At 43.6% G+C, this 23666-nt stretch overlaps 1 protein-coding gene across 1 annotated transcript in view; it reads left to right on the forward strand.

Annotated features, from left to right (window-relative positions):
- Positions 1-2111: 2111 nt before the first annotated feature.
- Positions 2112-23666, forward strand: part of LOC132379454 (catenin alpha-3-like) — a 1635404-nt gene continuing 1613849 nt past the window's right edge. Inside the window, exons 1-2 of the mRNA XM_059947342.1 lie at positions 2112-2213; positions 8836-9028. Of these exons, the coding sequence (XP_059803325.1) occupies positions 2112-2213; positions 8836-9028 (295 nt within the window). The remainder of the gene's footprint in view (positions 2214-8835; positions 9029-23666) is intronic.

Raw genomic sequence — 23666 nt, forward strand, 5'->3', positions numbered from 1 at the left:
CTACTATGTACAGACATAAACACACAATGCCACCCAGTCTGATACAGATATTTTGAGAAGTATTTCTCTTTTTCCTCTTCTGGTGATATTTCAGGCATACTTGTGGTAGTTGGATAGATGTGATCACTACTGTTCTGCACATTCTTGTGATAAGTACTAGTGCAGACTGGTGGTCATCTAGAACAAGAACATGACAACTTTATTTATGTAGCACCTTTGATGTAGTCAAACAAAAAAATTGACACTCCAGGACAAAGGCTTCATCCAAAGAGCAAATTGTAGATAATCTTGGCAGAGTAAAGAGGTGGAGAGGTTTAGAGGTTCTTAGCAGTTAAGAAAATGTTTACTGATGATCCAGTCAGTTAATTCAGGAAGAACCCTACTGACTGAATTAGATGAGTTTGTCTAGGAAAGACGCAAGGATTTGGAGGGATTGGAAATAAGGGTGACAATTTTGAAACTGGCGCTTGCTTAACTGGGAATGAACCTAGATCAACAAGCACAGAAGTAGTGGGGAATGGGAAAAGTGAGCTGGGAAGTGGGCACCGGAGATATGAATAAACTCAGATTTAGAAATATTAAAACAGCAGCTACCAGCTAGGTTGCATTCTGATAGTCAAGTCTAGGGGTATAATGGTGAGGTGGGGATGAAGCTACGTGAAGGAGGTAAAGGAAAAGCTAGTGTTAGTGATGGCACCGAGATGAGATCCAAAACATCTTTGGCTCAAATGTAAGAACAAGTAGAGAAACATTATCCTTGATAGTAGTAGCAATATCACATTGATCAACATCAGGTCAAATTGAATTTGGAGATTGAGTGTGAATGCTCTGAGCAGCTACCACCATCTTGGTAGGAAGTGGCAGTGAGGTAATATGAGAAGTTTAGATAGGGTAATTGTTGTTGCTGTTCCTTTCCATGCCTTGCGGTGCATTGGGTGGCATCTTTGCTGTTTCTTTTGCATTTTTGTCTGTATTTTGAGGCTGATTTGCCAGCTCAAATGGAGAATGTGTAGGGAGCCGACCGGATTCAAGCCCGGGACCACTCATTGCAGATGCCACTGCACCACCAGCCGGCTTGCATAGGGTGATTGTCAGAATCTATTTCCCATGACAACAGTGTAAACCTTGGTTTATGGTGAGAAGGAAGTTTTAAAGAAGATTTGAAGGATAATTTTTTCACATGAAGTGTAGTTGGTATCCGGGAGGAGGCAGGAGCAGTGACAACATTATAGAGGCATTTGTACAGGTACTTCAATAAGCTTCGATGTACAATTCAGAGAGGAATATGGAACTGATGTATGCAAGTGGGACTAATGCAGATATGTAGGTATGATGGTTGGTAAAGACATGGTGGACAAAGGACTTGTTTTTATGCATATAGATCCCTTTGTAGAAGTGGTCCACAGCAGGGGTGATTGATAAGTTTGTGGCCTAAGATAGAAAGAGATGAGTTATATAGCTCATGTTACAGGCACGTGTAGTTCTGTAGTCCTTGAGTGAAAATTGAGTGAAGTTAACTCATCTCCTTCTACAAACTTATCAATCACCCCATGCTGTGGATCACTTCTGGAGGTCCAAGGTGCCGACTTCTACAAAGAAGGGATCCGTATGCCCCAGGACCGCTGGACTAAGTGTGTAAACGTAGGAAAAATAAATGTGCTAGGTTTTCTAAAATTGACTCCTTCAACCTTAGGCCACAAACTTCTTAATCACCCCTTGCACTGTGTTGAGAAAAGCATGTTAATTCTCCCTCTAAGGTAACAGGCAACCAAAGAGATCTCTCTAAGATAGCAAGCAAAATGAATAGTAAACCCTCTCAATTAGATCCGAACCTAAGACTTGGTGTGGGCATTAACTTGAGGCTGAGAAAATCTAGAAATAGTTTGAGATTATTTATTTTCTGGTACTAAATGTGTAGCCCTGTAACATTGTCTGCTAGTACTTGTATTTTGTTATTTGTCTGAGCACTGAAATTTGTTTTTACTTTTGTGAGTTTAATGTAACAGTGGTTGCTTCAGCAACCCATATTATTTTACTTAAAATGAAGTCCCACTTGTAAATTTGAAGTTCATTTACGTAAACTAAATTTTGCTTTATTGTTTGCAGGGAAAATGTCATCTGTGGCACAGAATGTTCCACTGAAAATGGACACAAAGGACCTCCAGATCCAAACTTTAACAGTGGAACGGCTGATTCAGCCTTTGATATTGCAGGTTGGGATTTGCAGTTTCAAAAAATCAAATATCAGCACACGCAAGCTGGTCTGTTGTCAAGATCTTTTATAAGCTAGAGAGGTTCGGTAGAGAAGTCCGTGAAAAGAGATAAAATTTCCAAGAACAATTCCAGCCTGGAATTGTGCTGGCCTGAAGTTGGAAAAATGTGCACTCCCACAAACTGATCTTCAGTCAATTGGAAAATCACTTCCAGTTGAAGAGCCCTTGTTCCTGTTATGGAATTAATTCTGGCTCAAGAAGTCCATAAGAAAAAGTTCCCATTTTTTTCTAATTCTATGTTTACATTGGTGAAAAGCACCTTCTATTAGGCAGTTCCAACACCATCTGTTTGAGTTGGGCTGACAGGGATGAGAACCCAAGAAATTGCCCCTTTTCTCTGACTTATGATTGCTTTGACTGTTGGACAGTGTAAATTTGTTGCATTTATAAGTAGAAGGGTAAAAGCTGTCCCAGACACTGCAGAGAACAGGACTTCATTGCTCTTCAAATAGGCATCTAGGTGTGTATTGTGGGTGACATAATGATCTCCCAGTGTCAATGATGGGGCTTAAAGATGAGGTATGTGTCTCTTATGGGGATTAGAATTGAGTTTGTGTCCATGATAGAAGACTGGAGACCTGCCTGTGTCTATGAAAAAGGATTGGAGATGAGTTCATGTCCATAATGGGAGATCCAATTAGTGTGTACAATGGCAGGTTAGGAAGCACTGTATGTGACTCTGATGACATGGTTGGAGATGAAACTTGAGCTCCTGATGTTGGGCGGGAGGTATAACACATGTCTGTGATGGAAGTGTTGAGATGCCATTTTAGTATTTGATGGAGAAGAGATTGGGGTTTGGAGGTGAAGGTTGTGTCTCTAATGTGGTAACAGAGGTGATGCAGTTTGTGTCTATTGTGGCACTTGGAGATAATGATTGCTTCTCAAATGAGGAACAAGGTTAAGTTTGTATCTTTCATGGAGGGGTACCATGGAGTTTAGGGGTGCAGTCTGAGGATTTTGGGAGAGAAGGGTGGTGTATGTGTGAAGCTGGACGTATGTTTATGCTGGTGGGATGGAGGAGCAACCAATGTCTGTGACAGAGCATTGCAGCTGAAGTTTCTAGTGATAATAAGGAATGCTGAAGATATAGGAATGAAGATGTAGTATGGTCTTTGATAGGGAAATGGAGAGCAGTCTAGACTGTGACAGAGGAATCAACTGTATTGTTGGATTGGGAGATGGAGTTGCAGTCAGTTTCTTTGTTCTTACAGCTAGATTTGAGTTATTCTCTGCTTTTGATTTATCTGTCGGAGGTTTAAGCAAATATTTCCTTTGCAGGAGTCAAATAGAATTAATTATTTCTATGAGAATTGCATGGAATTAATTTACAAAATCTTCCCTTAGTTCACAGGCCAAGTGCGCTCATTACTCTAACAGCAACATGGGGTGTGTTCCACTCATCTTGTGCAGTCAAGAGGGGCAAATAAAATTGAGAGGTTCCATTTACCTGTCTTATTATCAAGCACATAGCCAATTCTTGTATAATCTGCAAATATAAGACATGGGAGTAGAATCAGGCCATTCAGTTCATCAAGTCTGCTCCACTTGTTTGCTGACTGTGGCTAATTTATTTTTCCTTCTCGACCCCATTCTCTTGCCTTCTCCCTGCAACCTCCGATATCCTTACTAACCAAGAACTTACCAACCATCCCTTTAAATATACCCACTGACTTGGCCTCCACAGCCACCTGTGACAATGAATTCCTCATTATAGGGGGAATATCTATATTGTGCCCCTTACATTTAAATCCACGTCACTAATTTATGATTAGCAAAGAGCCATGTGAACCCCAGTGGTAACAATTTTCCAGTCATAAACACAAGTCAACATTTAACCCTCTGCATCTTGCCACTAAGCTGCTCTTGGACTGAGGTTCCGCCCTCCCTGTCATGGGTTCAGTTGAATAAATTTCCGCTGCTCAGCCACAGCTCACTCGGGAACATTGGCCATTGACAGATGTAATAGGAGGCAACTGAGGCTATGAATCTGTCCCTTCAAATACCCTTCACGGCTGGGAAAGACAGCAGGAGAATGGATGGAACAAGACCCGGGTTCTGAAAACAAAATCAAATACTGATTAAGAATAAAGTGAAATTGGAGTCGGGGAAGCCACCATGGTGAATAGTTGAAAATCTCAAGCTGAGGTCCTTAACTTTTTCAATCTTTCCCTGATATGCATACAAGGTATTTTAAAAATGGTTTTGATTTTATCAGTGATATTGCTGACAGTGATCATTTGACTTTAAATGGGCTGTACAACCACACCATCCTGGCCATGGTCTCCATCTTATTTCAGTTTATGAAATGAATATGCGATGAGCCAGAGGTATCATGTGTATGTGTATTTTAAAAATAATTGCCTCTGAGAGGCAAACTGCAATTTCCAAAATTTTCTAGTTAGCCAGTTTTCACTGGCTCTCTTGGGAGACTGTACTATCCAATAACAAGTAAAGAATTAGAGGTTAACCAGTGTGTACAGATTGTCACTTTCAATTCTGGAATGTGGAATCTGGTTTTCGAAGTATTTATCATTCATCAAATTTATAAATTGGCACGTGGGATTTAAAGCCAGAATGTCACCGCAAAGTGAAGAGCTTTAGGTGTTGTGTTTAATTTCTGAATATGAATGCTCCTGAAATACCATAAGGGACTTGTGGTTTTGCCTAGGAATCCATGATTCTGCCTCTGAGCTTGCTGTGACTTAGATGCTCTGATGCAATGAGGTGTTAAGGGTACGTTGGTGATGTGGCTGGATATTGCTTGCTCACGACTTGTATACGCTTTGTGACTCGCTGATAGAACAGTCACTAATGCAGAAGCAGGTCTCTGCATAGGACAGAACACGGCTGCTAGAGCTGGGAACCACGGCTTGGAAATAGAGGGTTGGCTACCAAAAATGGAGATCAGACTTTTATTTGTCTCAGAAGGCAGCATATATTTTGAACTCTCTGCCTCAAAGGCAGTGCAGGCACAGGCATAGAGCATCTAAGGCAGAGATAAATGTAGTTTTGGAAAACAAGCTAGTGAAAAGTTAGTGGTAGGAGAGCATATGAAATTTAAGTTCCATTGTATCAGTCATGACATTGAATGGTAGAGCAGGCTCAAGAGGTTTTCTCTGGCTCTAATTTTTACATTTAGTGGCTACTTCGTAAGTATACCTAACAAAATGGCTACAGGAGCAGAATCAGTTGTGGTCTTCTGCTGCTGTAGCCCACCCACTTCAACGTTGGGCGTGTTGGGCATCTAGAGATGCTTGTCTGCATTCTTGTAACGTGTGATTAGTTGAGTTACTGTCACCTCTTGTCAGCTTGAACCAGACTGCCCATTCCCCTCTGACCCCTCTCATTAAAAATGGCATTTTCACCCACAAAACTGCAGCTCCCTGGGTGATTTTTTGTTTGTTTGTTTTTTTTTGCACCATTCTCTGTAAACTAGAGACCATTGTGCCTGAAAGTCCTAGGAGATCAGCAGTGTCTGAAATACTCAAACCATTCCGTTTGGCACTAGCAATCATCCTAAGGTTAGAGTCACTTTGAGCACATTCCTTCCCCATTCTGATATTTGGTCTGTACAACAACTAAACCACTTGACCATGTCTGCATGCTTTTATGATTGGCTGATTAGACATTTGCATTAATGAGCAGGTGTACAGATGTACCTAACAAAGTGGCCACTGAGTGTATGTCTCTATGACTTGCCTGAAAAAGCAAAGTTTTCTGCACAAACAGTGCTTCTGAAAGGTTGGGAAGAACTTGCCATCCCTGACAACTCCCTCTTGGGTATTAGAATCTCCTACCCAGTCACAACCCTGACCCTCTTTCTCCTGCAGCTGGCGATGAGTCCCTCCCTACCTCAGTTCCCTACTCTCGGTTGAGTTGTTCCAATCTAAGCCCCTATGCTGATTGCTGTTGACACCACCACTTTCTCTCTTTACCACAAGTCACCAGAGTAAGACAGCCTTCACCTTCGATGAAAGCAGTGAATGCCAGAGTTCAGGCAGCAAATGTGGAGAGGAAAATGGAGTAAAGGTGACATGTTATTGACCATTTATCACAGCAGAGATCAGCAGGTTATAAAATGCTGAAGACGTAGTAGTGGGAGAAGAGAGCAAAAGGGAGAGATGATTCAGTTTGGCTGGTCACATTAATACCATGGGTTCAAGAGCAGATCAGAGACAGGTGTCCTGCAAGGAGTAGCTCACCTTCTGCTACCAGAAACCTTTTCATTTACACAGATCAGGAGAAAGATGGCCTCTCTCTGTTTGCCTAATGAGTCTGCTACCAAACTCAAGAATCCCACGTTCTCCAGGTCTTAATTCACACTCCCACCAGCACCAAGGAGGACAAATTCAGCAGGTGCATGGAAACACCAGTATCTGTGTGTCCCCTCCCAAGTGATTCACCTTCCTGTCTTGGGAATATTTCACTAGCCCTTCATCATCACTGGGTCTTCATCCCATAACTTTTTATCCAAATCTTCATTCCTGATGGGGCTCTAATTGCTTCATGTGGTATGATTTGGCTAGTTAAGAGTTTACAGGGTAAGCTCTGGAATATATTTGGCTGGAACTAAATACAGGGAATGGGGTACTGTTGGGAAACCCATACCATCTACAATGGAAACCCAAGGATCCCGTTCAGACAGCAGGGGAGACAACATCCTATTTTCTACCTTCCAACCCTCACCACAGTATCCACAGCATCATCCACGTGGACCTTGATCTTGGAATGAAGAGGCCGTTGATATTCCTGACCATTATTCCTGTAGGAAGGAATAGAAACCATACATAACCATATAACAATTACAGCACGGAAACAGGCCATCTTGGCCCTTCTAGTCCATGCAGAACGCTTACTCTCACCTAGTCCCACTGACCCCCACTCAACCCATAACCCTCCATTCCTTCCCTGTCCATATACCTATCCAATTTTACTTTAAATGGCAATACCGAACCTGCCTCTACCAACAAATTAGTTGTTTTGATGAAACTAGCTGGGGGTAAAGAAGGCAATCGAAAATCCCTGCATAGTTTGTTTTGAAATGTCTTGGCGATGTGCTTGCAGGGAGCATGTACCTGAAAAATGCTGACGGACTGCAGACTCGCTGAAACAGTATACGGCGACTGAGATTTCACTGCAAAGCATAATTCAGCATTCAACTGGCTCAGTATCTAGTCCCGAAAGCTGGCTGTGTCAGCACCCCCAGGTTACCTACCCAATGGCAGAATGATGAGTGGATTTTGCAGGAGGTATTGAAGCCAGTTCAATGACTGGCAGTGTCAGAGATCATCTGCACCCACTGTGCGATAGCTTTGGGCTCCCTATATGAGGAAGAGTATACATGCACACTGGAAGGAATGCAGAGAAGATGACTGAATTAACTTTGGGGAAGTGAGAGTGTCTGAGGAAAGCTTGAGTAGATTGGACCTGGTTAGGAAAAGGAGAACTTTTCAGAGTGGTTGCTTCATCTCCATACTCACTGAGCTGCATAGCCCAGCGATACCACAAACATAAGCATTTCATCTGTGTTTTCAAATCCATCGTTCACCTTGTCTCCTCACTCCTCCTGTCTCAGTGACATCCTGACCACAGTCCATGCTCTCTGTTGATTGAAACTCTGATAACCTTCTCACTTGCTCCAGCTGCCAAAGTTGGGGACATGGAGTCATTGAGCACTACAGTACAGAAACAGGCCACTTGCCTATCAAGTCCATGCTAAACATAGACCTGCACCTGAACCATAACCCCTCCTGTTCAGGTACTCTAGTTATCCAAACTTCTCTTAAATGCTGAAATTGAACCCATCACTTGTGCTGGCAGCTTGTTCCACACTTGCACCACCCTCTGAGTGAAGAAGCTCCCTCAGGTTCCCCTTAAATATTTCACCTTTCATCCTTAACCTATGACCTCTAGTTCTAGTCTCACCTTATCTATACCCTTCAGAATTTGGTATGCCTCCATTGCATCTCTCCTCATTCTCAAGTTCATGAATTTCCTCAGAGATCACTTTGTTTCCATCGCCATCATTTCCTTCAGGTTCTCCTTCAGGTTTTCCTTCAGGGTCTAGTTCTTCGATTAGGTTTTTGTCTCCTGATCTAGCAGCTCTTTATCTGGCCTTGTGTCAATGCTTGTCTGCCAATTACAGTAACATTTCATTCATCTTCTATCCCATTGTTTGGAAGTCTTAATGTTATAGCATCTGTTTCACTGGGAACCTGTCTACACATTCCCCTTCAACACACCAGGGCCCCACTCTCATTTGCCCTTTAAACACATTAGGGCCTCATTCTCGTGCACCACATTGAACACACTGAGGGTCCATTCTCATGTGCACTTTAAGTACTTCTGGTTCACAGGAATATGTACTATACTACAGTGCAGCATTTAAAACTAGCTGAATTAAATGTGTTTTGGGCATTACTAGGGTAACACATCCAGTAATCTACATGTCCAACACATCCCAGAGGGTGCCAGACGATCTAAATTTCACTGTATGTTGGTATGTTGTCTTGCAGATATTATACTGCATTAAAGATGCAATCTGCTGTTTATAATCTAGGTCACAACTTTAGTAAATTGTGTCAGAGATCCCTCAAAGAACAAGAAAGGGCGATCAAAGAGAGCCAGTGTTCTTCTAGCATCTGTGGAAGAAGCCACAAACAACCTGATTGAAAAGGGGAATCAAATTGTTGAGGACAGCACTTTTCTGAAGGAGGAACTTACTAAAGCAGTGCAGGATGTGCGTAGAGAAAGTGAGTATAATACATGTAACATTTATATAGATATACCTTGCACCTTGGAATAAAGCACTTTAATGACAACCTTCTGAAGAATAATGTGTGAATTGTGAGTGGATTAACGTCTATGTGGCTTCTATGATGTGATTTAATGACCGTAATATTATCAGGCTGCTTGTAAGATCAAGCAGTAAGATTACAAGGTTAACACATGCAAAATGCAGGAGGAACTCAGTAGGCCAGGCAGCATCTATCGAGGGGAATAAACAGTCGACATTTCAGGCTGAGAACCTTCATCAGGAGCCTCTTAGGTTATAAGAGTAAGATTACAAGATATCCGATTCCAAAATTAAATCACAATGAGTGAAGCAACTGAGATGACGATATAAAGATTCTGGAGAAATTGATAAATGCTGGGAAACATAACCTGGAACAAAATGTTTTAATTGACTATTGTGTATGTAAGGCCCTGGTTAAGATTTCTACAGCTATGCTGTAGGTATTTCATTTTAGCAGTTTTCTGCAAACGCTGTGTGTCCTGCTGGTAGAATGCTCTGGTTTCAGCTAACGATAAGAAGTCCTGCTGTTCAATTTAGGAACGTAGTGTCAGGATGGTGGGATCTGGAGAAGGTTCTCGAGAGGGTGGGTGGGGAGAGGTTGGGGATGGACATTTTTGGCGGGAGCTGTGGAGTGGGACAGAAGGGAAGATGTCGCAGAATGCCTTGGGAGGAAGAGTCTCCGTTGCAAGAAGAGCCTTGTGGAGATGAAGGGCTCCAAGGTGGTGGGCCAATACTCTCTCGAGAGCCAGTTTGTTCGAGATGCACTTTGAGGGAAGTTTGGACTGTGGGCTCAGTGCCGTTAGTAACTGTTATACCTGGCTTTGGAAGAGATGAGCTCCGGTGGTCACGTGCACATTTAGATGGGTCTAACTGTAATAGGCCCTTTTAATTTTTTTCTTTTAATGACTGTTTGACAAAACTGAAATTAGTAAATATATTTTCTGTTATTGCTTGCTGACTGATAATTGTGTATGGGCAGTATTTACACAGCATTTGCTCAAGTTGAGATTCCTTTAGTTGGAACATCATGACGTTCCTGTTTGGTTGAACCCCAAATCATAGCAACCCTGGATGTATATCATTTATGAAAGATGGTCTTCTCACCACTGATTCACGTGACTGTTATCAGAGTTAGCTAATATGTTTGCATACGACCCTGGTGAGAGGGTTTCATGAACAAGATGATAAGAGGCATATATCGAGCGGATAGCCAAAGACTTTTTCCAAGGATGAAAATGGGAAACACTAGGGGCATAATTTTAAGGTGATTGGAGGACAGCATAGGGGTGAAGTCAGAGGTAAGTTCTTTACACAGGGCATGATGGGTGCATGGAACCCCTTGCCAGTGGTGATAAGAGGCAGATACATTGGGGACATTTAAGAAACTCTACAATAGGCACACGGACAATAGAAAAACATTGAGGGCTATGTAGGAAGGAAGGGTTAGATTGATCAGAATTATTAATCAGAATCAGGATGAATATCACTGGCATATATTGTGAAATTTGTTGTTTTGTGGCAGCAGTACATTGCAATGCATTGTAATAAAAACTATAAATAACAATAGGACGTATTTAGTAAAAAAATTAAATTAAATAAGTAGTGCAAAAAGTGAGGGGAAAATACTGAGGAAATGTTCATGGGTTCATTATCTATTCAGAAATCTGACGGTGGAGGGGAAGATGCTGTTCCTGAAATGTTTAGTGTGCGTCTTCAGGCTCCTGTAACACTACCTTGATGGTAATCATGAGAAGACGGTCCTTAATGATGGATGCCGCCATTTTGAGGCTCTGCCTTTTGAAGATGTCCTTGAAGCTGAGGAGGCCAGTGCCCATGATGGAGCTGTCTGAGTTTACAACTTGCTGCAGCTTTTCCCGATCCTGAGCAGTAGCCCCTCTGTACCAGACAATGATGCAACCAATTAGAATGCTCTCCATGGTACATCAGTACAAATCTGTAAGTCTCTTAGAGACAAACTCCTCAAACTCTTAATGAAATACAGACTAGCTGCTGTCACGCTTTCTTTGTAATTGCATCAATATGTTGGGCCCAGGATAGATCCTCAGAGATGTTGATACCCAGAAACTTGAAACTGCTCATCTTTTCCATTCCTGATCCCTTGACAAGGTCTGGTATGTGTTCTCTTGATGTCGCCCACCCGAAGTGACATTGAGTGCCAGGTTGTTGCTGTGACTCCACTCAACCAGCTGATCTATCTCTCTCCTGTACGCCTCCTCGTCACCGTCTGCAATTCTGCCCACAATAGTTGTGTCATTGCCAAGTTTATAGATGGCATTTGAAGTGTGCCTAGTCACACAGTTGTGTGTGTATAGCCAACAGAGCAGTGGACTAAACACACAATCTTGAGGTGCGTGAGCCAGCATTGATTGTCAGTGAGGAGGAGATGTTATTTCTGATCCACAGTGAGGAAGTCAAGGATCCAGTTGCAGAGGGTGGTAAAGAAGCCCAGGTTTTGGAGCTTGTTGATTAAGACTGAGGGTATGATTGTGTTGAACACTGAGCTGTAATCAATAAACAGCCGTCTGTTGTAGGCATTACTAATGTACAGTTGATCCAAAGCCGAGTGGAGAGCCAGTGAGATTTCATCAGCAGTAGACCTAGTGTGGCAGTGGACAAATTGCAGTGGGTCCATGTGCTTGTGTAGGCAAGAGTTGCTTCTGGCCATGACCACCCTCTCAAAGCACTTCATCACGGGAGATGTGAGTGCCAGTGGGCAATAGTGTAGTTAAAAGGTCGGCACAACACAGTTTGTTGAAGGGCCAGTACTGTGCTGTAATGTTCCATGTTCTGTGTTAATTCATCAGCACTTGTCCTACAGGATATGCACGAATTCATCCACGGTTTTGTCATTGTCAGTGCAAAATGTGCTGTTTATTGCCATACTGACTGCCTACAACTGATTGTGTTAAGTTCCAGTTGAAATTGCTAGTGATAATTAAATCCATGCCTGCAAATCTTAAAGGAGAGGTTAGCCTTTGCAGGTCTTATGGAGAAAGTAAATACTATTGTTGCTCATAATAGGGCCATATCCTCAAAATGGCTTATGGCTACATCCAGCACATGATGTAAAACTCCTGCAGATGCTGGAACTCTGAAATAAAATACAGTAAATGTCATAAACACTTAGAAGGTTTGGCAGCATCCGTGGAGATAGAAAGTTATCCTAAACTCTAGGACCTAGAGGGATAGAGGGTTCCCACTGCCCTCTGTAAGGAGTTTGTACGTTCTTCCCATGACCATGTGAATTTCCTTTGGTTGCTCTGGTTTCCTCCCATATTCCAAAGACACATAAGTTAGTAGGCTAATTGGTCAAAAGGATGTTATTGAGTGGCGTGGATTTGTTGGACCAGAAGGTCCTGTTACCATGCTGTAATTCTAAGTATAAAAATAGGACTGCATTGAAGATCAATGACACCACCTCTGAAGCCTGTAACATCTTTCACCAAGAAGATAAAGGCAGCAGGTCCCCTTCCAGCTAATAAACCATCCGGACTTGGAAATACATTTCTGCTCATCTTTTTGACACTAGGTCTAAATCTTGGATCTACCCTTGTAGAGAATAGCGGAAATGCATTCAATAGCAGGACTAGAGTGGTTTAAGAGGCACCTTCTCAAAGAAAATTAGGGATAGCCTGAAAATGCTGGTGTCACCAGTAAGATTTACAGCAGTGGACAATCACTGAAACAAAGTTAACCAATCGCTTTCACCTTGACCAGGGGCATCAGCTTGAGCTCTGTATCACAATGAAGATCCGTCTGCTTTTGTTGTGCTTAGCTCAAAGCACTTTGCTGCCCATGTCAGGAACTTGGCACAGTAATATGAATTTCTTTCTGCAGCAAGGGCTGAAATATGACCAGCCTGCACATATTGCTAAATATAACGCTGTTGCAGTCAGTTTTTTGGAGATAGGAGTTGTGGGTAGGGCACAGATCCAGTCTGGAATGCAGTAAGTTGTCTGGTTTCCTTAATCACAGTGAAGTGGAACTTCTCAGAAACTAAAGGAGCAGATAGTTTCCCCTAAGTGGGCGTGCTTGAACCTGCTCTTTCCCAAGTGACCTTATGATTCATCAGCCTAGACATTCTATTGCACAGTACCATGCTGGTATGCACCACGACCATTGTTAGACCACAGTTCAAAACGTATTTGCAAAATGTGTGAATTTCTCTTTAGCTCCATGGTGTTTATAACAAACTAGCACATACAGGGGCGAGCTAAAATACGTGACTCAACCACTTCCCTGGCTTTCATTTGTATGTGTGACCCATGGTACCATTATCTGCTCAGAACCAAAACCAGAAACTGCTGGAAGTTCTTAGCAGACCAGTCAACATCTGTGGTTAAAGAGATAACTTCAATCATTTCATGTTGACCGCCTTCTTCAGAAGCTACTTTCACGAGGCATGTGAAGCCTGTATTGCCATAAGGTCCAGGGGTACGGCCTTTTCTGGGTGCCAGAACATGTGGTTGCTGCTACAACTAGTTCAAGTGGCTTCAGCCATTCCCGACACTCCCACACCGAGCCTCCAACCTGGGAACAATCCACCATTGGGCTCATCTACAAGGAGCGCTGCCAGAAGAAAGCAGCATCCATCATCAAGGATTCCAGTATCCAGGTCATACTCTCTTCTCACTGCCATCAGGCAGGAAGTACAGGAGCCTTGGGCCCAACAACACCAGGTTCAGGAAAAGTTATTACCCTTCAGCTATCAGTCTCCTAAACAAATATGGATAACTTCACTCACTTCAACGCTAAACTGACTCCACAAACTATGGACTCACTTTCAAGGATGCTACAACACATATTGTCAGTATGTATTTATATATCAGTCTGTCTGTTCATCTGCTTGTCTGTCTGTCTACCTATCTATCTTTCTGTCTGTCCATCTATCTAAGTCCTGATGAGGGCTCTCAGCCTGAAACTTTGACTGCTTATTCATTTCCATAGATGTTGCCTGACCTGGTGTGTTCCTCCAGCAACTTGTGCCTGTGTTGCTTTGGATTTTCAGCATCTGCAGTACTTCTTGTGTTTGTCTATCTGATGTACCATCAATAACTCTCAGAGACTGGAAGTGAACGATAGGCTTTTATTAGCAGCAAAAAGGGAGCACGACATCTCGGAGACTGAGGGAGGAGCAGTGCCCCAATCACCTTTATACAGGGGTCTGTGGGAGGAGCCACAGGAGCAGTCAGCAGAGGGGCGTGTCCAGACAGGTATACATAGTTTACCACATTCACCCCTCCTTTGTTTTAAAAGAGAGTCCCACGGGGTGAAGTTTCTTACAAGTATATTTTCAGGTCAAGTCTATCAGGCGATCAAGTCTGTCGCTGCAATCTACGTAGCACCGGTAGTGATTGCACCAGTGCCGGTGGTGATTGTGCTGGCTCTGGACTGACTTGAGGTGCCAGCCCGTTAGGCATCAGTAACCCCTCATGTCAGTGCGTGTCACCTGGTATGGGAGCGTCGTGAGGAGTCTGTGTAGGGCTTGGTGTGCACGGTGTCTTGTGGGTATATACATCTGTGGGTACGGCGTTCATAGTCACTGGGGAGTGTTTGGGGTAGGGGTCTGGTGCTCCTGCGGGCACCAGGTTGCGGATGGAAACCATGTCCTCCTGCCCATCAGGTAAGACCACGTAGGTGTACTGGGGGTTTGCATGAAGTAGGTGCACCCTCTCGGCCATCGGGGAGTATTTATTGCTCCTCGCATGTTTCCGGAGCAGTACTGGCCCTGGGGACATCAGCCAAGCTGGTAGGGTGGTCCCAGTGGCGGACTTCCTGGGAAAAGAAGAGTCGCTCATGAGGGGTGGCATTGGTGGCCAGGGAGTGGATGGAGTGGAATATCTCGGAGGACCTTGCGAGCTGGTGTAGAGTGCTTTGGTCGAGGGTCACAGAGGCCAGGGTTGAATCGTTGTCTTGGTGCCTGGTAAGCACCCGTGGGTCAGAGCTGGGGCGAGGTTGTACCGACAAAGATGGCTGCCCCCATGCCTCACATGCAGCGGGCAGGCAAGATGGCGACCCCCATGCCTCACACGCGGCACTGCTCGACCCCGCTCACAGTTTGGACTTACAGGCCTTGGCGAAGTGGCCCTTCTTTCCGCAGCTGGAGCAGGTAGCTTCTCGGGCCAGGTAGCGTTTTCGGGGGCGCTTCTCAAGTCCGCAGAAGTAACAGTTCATGGACTTGCGACTGGCAGCAGCCATGGTCGATTCACTGGTGGGTTGCGGGGTCTGCGGCGTCCAAGAGGCTGGCGGGAGATCTCGCGCCTGGAGAGCGTCAGTGTTGTGCAGAGTGGCCTCCAGCGTGTCGGCCAGCTCGATCACCGAATGTAAGGTAAGATCGGCGTGTTCCAGCAGCCACTGGTGCATATACACTGACCTGATCCCCATATCGAAAACGTCTCTTACTAGGAGCTCAGCATGCTGTTCCGTCATCAGCCCCCTGCAATTGCAGGCCTGCACGAGTGTCTGTAGGGCCTGGACAAACTCAGTGCTCGACTCTCCGGCCTGCTGCTGCCGTGTCGCTAAGCGATATCTTGCGTAGACAGTGTTCACCGGCCGTAGGTATTGTCTTTTGAGGGCATCCATCACGCTCTGTAGTCTGTTTGGTCCATGATCATGGGGTAGACCCTTGGACTGATCCTGGAGAGGAGAACTCTGTGCATCGTGGCAGGCTCGGTCACGTGAATCTCCTCCAGGTACGATTCGAAGCATGCTAGCCAGAGTTCAAAAGCATTGCCGGCTTCCTGAGATGGAGGGTCGAGATCCAATCTGTTGGGTTGTAAAATGCTCTCCATGTTTTAAAATTGCTGTTAATAAAATTGATGCACCATCAATAACTCTCGGAGACTGGAAGTGAACGATAGGCTTTTATTAGCAGCAAAAAGGGAGCACGACATCTCGAAGACTGAGGGAGGAGCAGTGCCCCAATCGCCTTTATACCGGGGTCTGTGGGAGGAGCCACAGGAGCAGTCAGCAGAGGGGTGTGTCCGGACAGGTAAATGTAGTTCACCACACTATCTATCTTCCTACTTATCTATCTGTCCGTCTGTCCGACCACCTGATCAACAGATTTCTTTTGCGTTTGCACAGATTGTTTTCTTTTGCAAGTTGAATGTCAGTCATTGTTTGTGTGCACTTTTTCATTGATTCTATTACATTACTTTGTTCTGCTGTGAATGCTCACAAGAAAATGAATCTCAAGATGTATATGGTGACCTCTACATACTTTGATAATAAATTTAACCATATGACAATTACAGCACAGAAGCAGGCCATCTCGGCCCTTCTAGTCCGTGCCGACGCTTACTCTCTCCTAATCCCACTGACCCGCACTCAACCCATAACCCTCCATTCCTTTCCTGTCCATATACCTATCCAATTTTACTTTAAATGACAATACCAAACCTGCCTCTACCACTTCTACTGGAAGCTCATTCCACACAGCTACCACTCTGAGTAAAGAAATTCCCCCTCGTGTTACCCTTAAACTTTTGCCCCCTAACTCTCAAATCATGTCCTCTTGTTTGAATCTGCCCTACTCTCAATGGAAAAAGCCTATCCACATCAACTCTATCTATCCCCCTCATAACTTTAAATACCTCTATCAAGTCCCCCCTCAACCTTCTACATTCCAAAGAATAAAGACTTAACTTGTTCAGCCATTCCCTGTAACTTAGGTGCTGAAACCCAGGTAACATTCTAGTAAATCTTCTCTGTACTCCCTCTCCTTTGTTGACATCTTTCCTGTAATTTGGTGACCAGAACTGCACACAATATTCCAAATTCAGCCTTACAATGCCTTGTACAATTTTAACATTACATCCCAACTCCTATACTCAATGCTTTGATTTATAAAGGCCAGCATACCAAAAGCTTTCTTCACCACCCCACATGAGATTCCACCTTCAGGGAACTATGCACCATTATTCCTAGATCACTCTGTTCTACTGCATTCTTCAATGCCCTACCATTTACGATGTAAGTCCTATTTGGATTATTCCTACCAAAATGTAGCACCTCACATTTATCAGCATTAAACTCCATTTGTCATCATTCAGCCCACTCTTCTAACTGGCCTAAATCTCTCTGAAAGCTTTGAAAACCTACTTTATTATCCACAACACCACCTACCTTAGTTTACTTTGGAACTTGAACAATCCTACCTCAATCCTGTCCCCAGCAAGGATGTCCTGCACAAGACAATCTGAAGATGCTGGAAATCCAAACCAACATACGCTAAATGCTGGATGAAGGATCTTGGCTTGGAATGTTGACTGTTTACTGTTTTCTATTGATGCTGCCTGGCCTGCTGAGTTCCTCCAGTATTTTGTGTGATACTTCCTTTCCTCCCACCAAACCTTTTCCTAATTGTTACATCCCTTTGGTCTTGAGTGCAATTGAATTCTGAAATACAGGGATCAGAGAGAAACATTAATCGAGACGCTTCTTGTGCATGCAAAGCAAGACTTTCCAGCACCAAACAGGCTCCTGGGTATTATCCAACAGATATGTAGTACTCCCTTATTCCGGTGTGAAAGCAGAATTCAAGTGAATCATAATGTAAGCTGAGTGATTTATAACCGCTCTGTACTGACTTTAAGATGGATGCCCTAGAATACTGGTTGAAACCCTACTGATTTAAACTCTGACATCAGACTCAAAAATAGTAGTGATTTTTGCACTATGATTGTATACAGTTGAGATCCAGCATTGGGACTGTACACTTATGATTATGAGGCTAAGGACAGATCCAATGCCATATTTAAGTTTGCTGATGACACTGCTGTTTTTGGTCAAATCAAAGGTGGTGATGAATCTGCATATAGGAGTGAGATTGAAAACCTGGCTGAGTGGTGCCACAACAACAACCTCTCACTCAATGTCAGCAAGACCAAGGAGATGATTGTTGACTTCAGGAGGAGGAAATCGGAGGTCCATAAGCCCGTCCTCATTGGGGGATCAGAGGTGGAGAGGGTCAGTAGCTTTAATTTCTTCGGTGTTAGCATTTCAGAGGACCTGTCCTGGGTCCAACATCTAAGTGCCATTATGAAGAAAGCACAGCAGCATCTCTAATTTCTTAGAAGTTTGCGAAGATCTAGCATGTCATCTAAATCTTTGACAATAAGTTGTGCATGTACGGTGGAGAGAATATTGACTGGCTACACCACAGCTTGGTTTGCCCTTGAACGGAAAATCTTATAAAAGTAGTGGATATAGCCCAGTGCATCAAGGGTAAAGTCCTCCTCACCATCGAGCACAGCTACATGACAAGCTGTCATGGGGGAAGCAGCATCCATCGTCAGGGACCCCCACATCCAGGCCATGCTGTCTTCTCACTGCTGCCATTAGGAAGAAGGTACAGGAGCCTCAGGACCCTCACCAGATTCGTGAGCAGTTATTACCCTTCAACCATCAGGTTCTTGAAGCAGAGGGGATAACTTCACTGTTTCACTCACCCTATCGCTGAAATGTTTCCACAGCCTATGGACTCACTTTACATGTCTTTTGCACATTGCTGTTTTTCCGTCCTGTTGCGTGTGATCTTCCAATGATTCTATTGTGTTTCTTTGCATTTACTATAAATGCCCACATTCAGGGTTGTATTTGGTGACATGTAGGTACCTTGATAATAAGTTTACTTTGAACTTTGAAATTTTGGGAAACCTGGAATTCAGCCTCACTTGAATTAAACACTGTATGTGGTACTCCTGATTGAGCCTATTGAAATGTGTTGTACTTTGTGTGCCAAACATCCACACAATTTGCAGGATTTTTAATGTTCTCCTGTAATTTGTAGGTGCCCGTCTTCATATTGTTTATCCCACCTCATCCACGATCAATGTAGCATCATCTGCAACGGTGTTTCTGACACCAAAGTTGACATCATTAATATAAATTGTGAAAAACAGTACCCTAAGCACTATTCCCTGTGAGACATTCCCATTCACTTCTACCACTCTATTTTCTGTCCTGAAGCCAGCAGGCAATCCATTCTGTTGCTGTTGCTTGACTCCACATTCTCTGACCATTCATTAGTCTGTTAAAGGCCTTTTGAAAATCGAGGTAATTTAAATCTACCACATTATCATTGTCTTCTCTCTATTACATCCTTAAATTGTCAAGGAAGTTTAATGACCAAGAATTTCCCCTTTTGAAGTTGAGTCTAACTATTTACGATTATACTTCCTGCTTCTGGATGTTCTTCTATTCTCTCCTCTGCAAATATCAAGCAGCAGCAAATCAAGGGAGCTGAACTCGCTGTGTTGTTTCAAAGATGTTTCACCCCTCATCTGAGAGGCTTCTTCAGTTCTGATCCATGGTGGGTAGTTTTCTGGCTTATAAACTCTGAGTTGTTTAAAGGTATAGCAATCACATGAGGGTAGTTAAGAGTCACAGAGCTAATGAGAGAGGGTCTTTAGTCTTTGTATGAATGGAAGTGTAGTGGCGGGTAGGGTAGAGATGTTAGGACTGCATTGTAAGTGACTGATAGGTGGTGTCGTACCCCACCCCCCTTCTGTTCAGGGATGGGTTTTCCAGTTTGACAACGATGGCTTCTTTAACCGCTCTATCAAACCGCCTGTCCTCCCTGTCCAAAATGTCATCAAAGGAGTGTCCCTTGTCCTTCAGGTGTAGATGTACAGCTGAGTCTTGACCTGAGGTGTAAATATTTTTCCTTTCTCCATGTTAGTGCTGAGATGTTGGCATCAGAGTTTTGTGTGAGGACGTGTAGTGAATGATGAAAATCCGATATCAGAAATGATTGGTGGGGGGGGGCAATTAACATCATCGGTCAAGATGCACACTTGACCAGGGAGTTTAATATCAAATGATGACAGAGTTCCATTCATAAGGAAATAGGGATGATGGTAGTCCTGGATTTCCTGGCTATCAAACAGCGTGAGGAAGAATGGCTCTATTCTGCTTGCAGCTCCCTTGAGCTACTGGATTTCCCAAGGCTCTGGAAAACTGACCTACAAATTCTAGATATAATAAATTGATTCAAAAGAGTACGCTCTCTAAAATTAATGGTCACCTTGTCTCTCAAGTGTAGGATTGCCTGGTGCATTCATTTGTACAAGTGTGTGTGCTTGCATGTGTTAAGTACACATGTGGAAAGACTGGTCTGTATTACAGGAGTGAGAGTTGATGCCTTTGAAAGTGAATGTCGTGTTGCTGGCTTTGCTGTCTTTTTTTGCTTATGCAAGCAGCAATGCAAAGGTACCTGAGCCAATAATACTTTGTGGATTAAATTCATGGCATTTCTATGGCAGTATGATAAATCTACCATTACAGTATCTATATACTAGAATTGACTTAGACATATCACTGGCTTGATGGAAAGAATTTTAACATAATTTGCTTGTAGCACACTGGACATTGAAAACAGCAGGATGTAGTATTGGGAGTGGCATCAAACCAGTGTGATGCCTACCCAGTCCCAGGAATCTCCACCTTATGAGTTAGATTAAAAAGGAGCCTATAATTGTGGAATCCAAGTCATCCTTGCCCATCCGTCAACTGAAGCTAGCCAAAGAATGTTTAGAGTCAGTTGCTTAGTGAACATCCTTGCAATCCAAGTCATCAATAAGGAGTCCTCAGAGGAAGAAGCAATGAATAATGAGCAGAGGTGTTGCTTATTCAATCTCCCACCAGATCCATGCTGGAACATAGAACAATACAACATGGGAAAAGGTCCTTCAGCCCACAGTGGCTATGCTGAATGTGATGCCAAATTGAACCGTATCTCTTCTGCCTGCACATGATTCATATCTGTTCATTCTCTGGACATTCATGTGTTTGCCTAAAAGGCTCTTAAACACAACTATTGTATCTGCTTCTGCCACTTTCTCTGGCAGTCTGATCCAGACTCCTACCACTCACTGTGTAAAAATATTGCCTCATATATTTTCTTCAAACTTCCCCCCTCTCGTGTTAGATGTTTGTACTTTAGAAGAAGTAGGCTTTAAGCTCATTGCAAAGCAATGAGGGTGGGTTGGGTGCAGGACTCCTCCGTGCTTGTTAATGTTGCAGAGTGAGTCACGGGCAGCCCCACCAGTACCCCAGTAGTTAGTCATCCATTTCCATTAGCCCCCTTCAGTAGGATAAGTTATCAATATTCATTAGGTGTATTTAAGACAGAGGTTGATAGAGTCTTGATTATTCAGGCCCTTAAGGGATATGGGGAGAAAGCAGGAGATTGGGGCTGAGAGAGAAATGGATCAGCCATGATAAAATGGCGGAGCAGACTTGATGGGCCAAATGGCCTAATTCTGCTCCTATATCTTATGATCTTGCATGTATCCTTATCTGAGTCTTCTGCAGAGACCCATCTGTGACTTCATCGCATAGCAAGCTGGCAATACATAGTTTTGACTGCAAACCTTGGTATCCGGTGACTTGCCTAACGCCAGTCTTACTAACCTTTAATTTCCATACATCACCAAGATCTAATCTGCTGGTTGGGAGTACTTAACTGAATAGCAATGTATTTTCATCTTCACTGTCTATCTGCTCAGTACCAGAGCCTAACCAGGCTATCATTCTGTGCTGATGTAGGGTCAGTACCTGAAAGGTCGACTTTTCCTCCTCTCACCATCCCCCTAACAGATGCTGAGTTCCTTCAGCAGATTGTTTATGCCTTCAGATTCTAGCACTTGCTGTTTCTTATGTCTTCCATTTGTGGTTGTCTGAAAGAAGAAAGGCACAGCGGTTGGATTAGATATGAGTATTTAGCTTTTCTGCTGATAAGTTCTGTATGTTGCTTCTTCTTGGGCCGTATTTAAGGACTGAGGGTGACTCACTCTGGTCTGTGGGTTCTGAGGTGGTTCATGAGGATATGCAGGCACCGTTCCACGGATGGGACAGGAGATGGCCGATGGGTGGATGGGTAAGTAGTTTGTGAGGTAGTACACCTCTCCTACTTGATCCAGATGCATGGCTCTTATTACTGTGTCAAATGGGCCTTCTCCGCTCCACTGGTGTCTAGTATTTCTGCCTCTGCGGGAGGAAGTAAAGATGAAGCAAGCAAACTTGTCACCCAGTGCTGCATCGCTTTGTCAAGGGAATGTGCTTGTGGATACAGTTGGGTGGTTAGGTTTTCATGCCTGAATATTCAATGATGCATGCAAGTTGTATGAGTTGGCGAGAGGCTTGTAGCAGTGAGATGGTGCAGTGGAGCTTGAAGATATTCATTGACTGAGCCTCTGCAACCTTCTTGTGTAGAGAATTCATAAGATGCTGTTACCCAACAGGAGAGGAGATTTCATCTAATTTCTCTCCTGAACAGCTGACTTCCTTGTATTGTGACAGTGATCCATGGCTCCAGACATCTCAGACAGGACAAATATTTTGTTTCATCTAGCATGTCAAACTCCTTGAGAATTTAATTTGATTCAAGAGGATCAGAATCTCTAGTGTATAATGGAGAAACTGCAGCATGACCACATGGTAACGTTTCTTCAATATTTTTTCTTGGTTCAACTTTGAGATTCAGATTAATTTATTTATCACACATACATCAAAACACGCAGTGAATATGCTGTTTGCATTATCAACTAACACAACCTAAGTATGTGCTGGGGGCAGCCACACATTCTGGCTCTGACATTGCATGCCCACTGTGTTCAGCAGAACTCCAGCAACAAAACAGCAATAACAGGTCAACAGCAAGAACACAACCCATCAAAACAACTCCTTTCCTCCCTCCCACAGACAGTTCTTCAACCCAGGGCAGGGCACCTCTGGGCCTCCAGTGTCCAGTGGACTCATAGACACCCAGGTACCAGGCCTCCAGCTTCCCCAGGGGATTCACACTTACAGACCCAGAGCTGTGGCTATCATGCCGTGACTTCTGATTGACCTTTGGTCTTTGACCTTCTGTGCTGTACAGTGCTGTAATTCTACGATATTTTCTCTTGGTTGTCATTATTCCAAGTAGACCATGTCCTGCAAAAACCAGCCTGAAGGTTCCATCAGCTGTCTGACCCTTACCCTCTGTGCATAATATTAAATGCCCTATTTCTAGAAATAGGGCATTTAATCCAGAATGCCTGTCGGCTGTAATGCACATCCTTTCACAAAAGTAATGTGAGGTACTGCAGTTTAGCATTAACTGGTGCAAACTGAGCAAGGTACTGGGCACTCCTTCCTGCCTAGTGGTGCAGTTAGCCCTGAATACACACAGCAATCATATCATTGAGCAGACAGCAGGTAAAGAAATAGGCTTTGGCCAGTGACATCTGCGCTTTAACAGTTCTCCAACCTACCCTTCTTCCTTCAGGCTTCTAAGCTTATGCCTTAGAACCTGTACCATACCATAGAGATTCTGCCCTTCTCGAACAAGTATTTACTCTTTGCGGTGGAGGTGAATATGTAATCACAACATATCAAAGGAGTGATGGAAAAAATTGACTAATATTTATCACTGATTGAGCATCAGATAATAAATAATTAATTTATTAATAAGCTAGCGCCAGAATGTGTGGCGACACTTGTGGACTGTCCTCAGCACTGGCCAACACAAATGATGTATTTCACTGCAAGTTTCCATGTACATGTGATAACTAAATCTAAATATG

Source organism: Hypanus sabinus, chromosome 22 (assembly GCF_030144855.1).
Source record: "Hypanus sabinus isolate sHypSab1 chromosome 22, sHypSab1.hap1, whole genome shotgun sequence".
Classification (NCBI taxonomy): domain Eukaryota; kingdom Metazoa; phylum Chordata; class Chondrichthyes; order Myliobatiformes; family Dasyatidae; genus Hypanus; species Hypanus sabinus.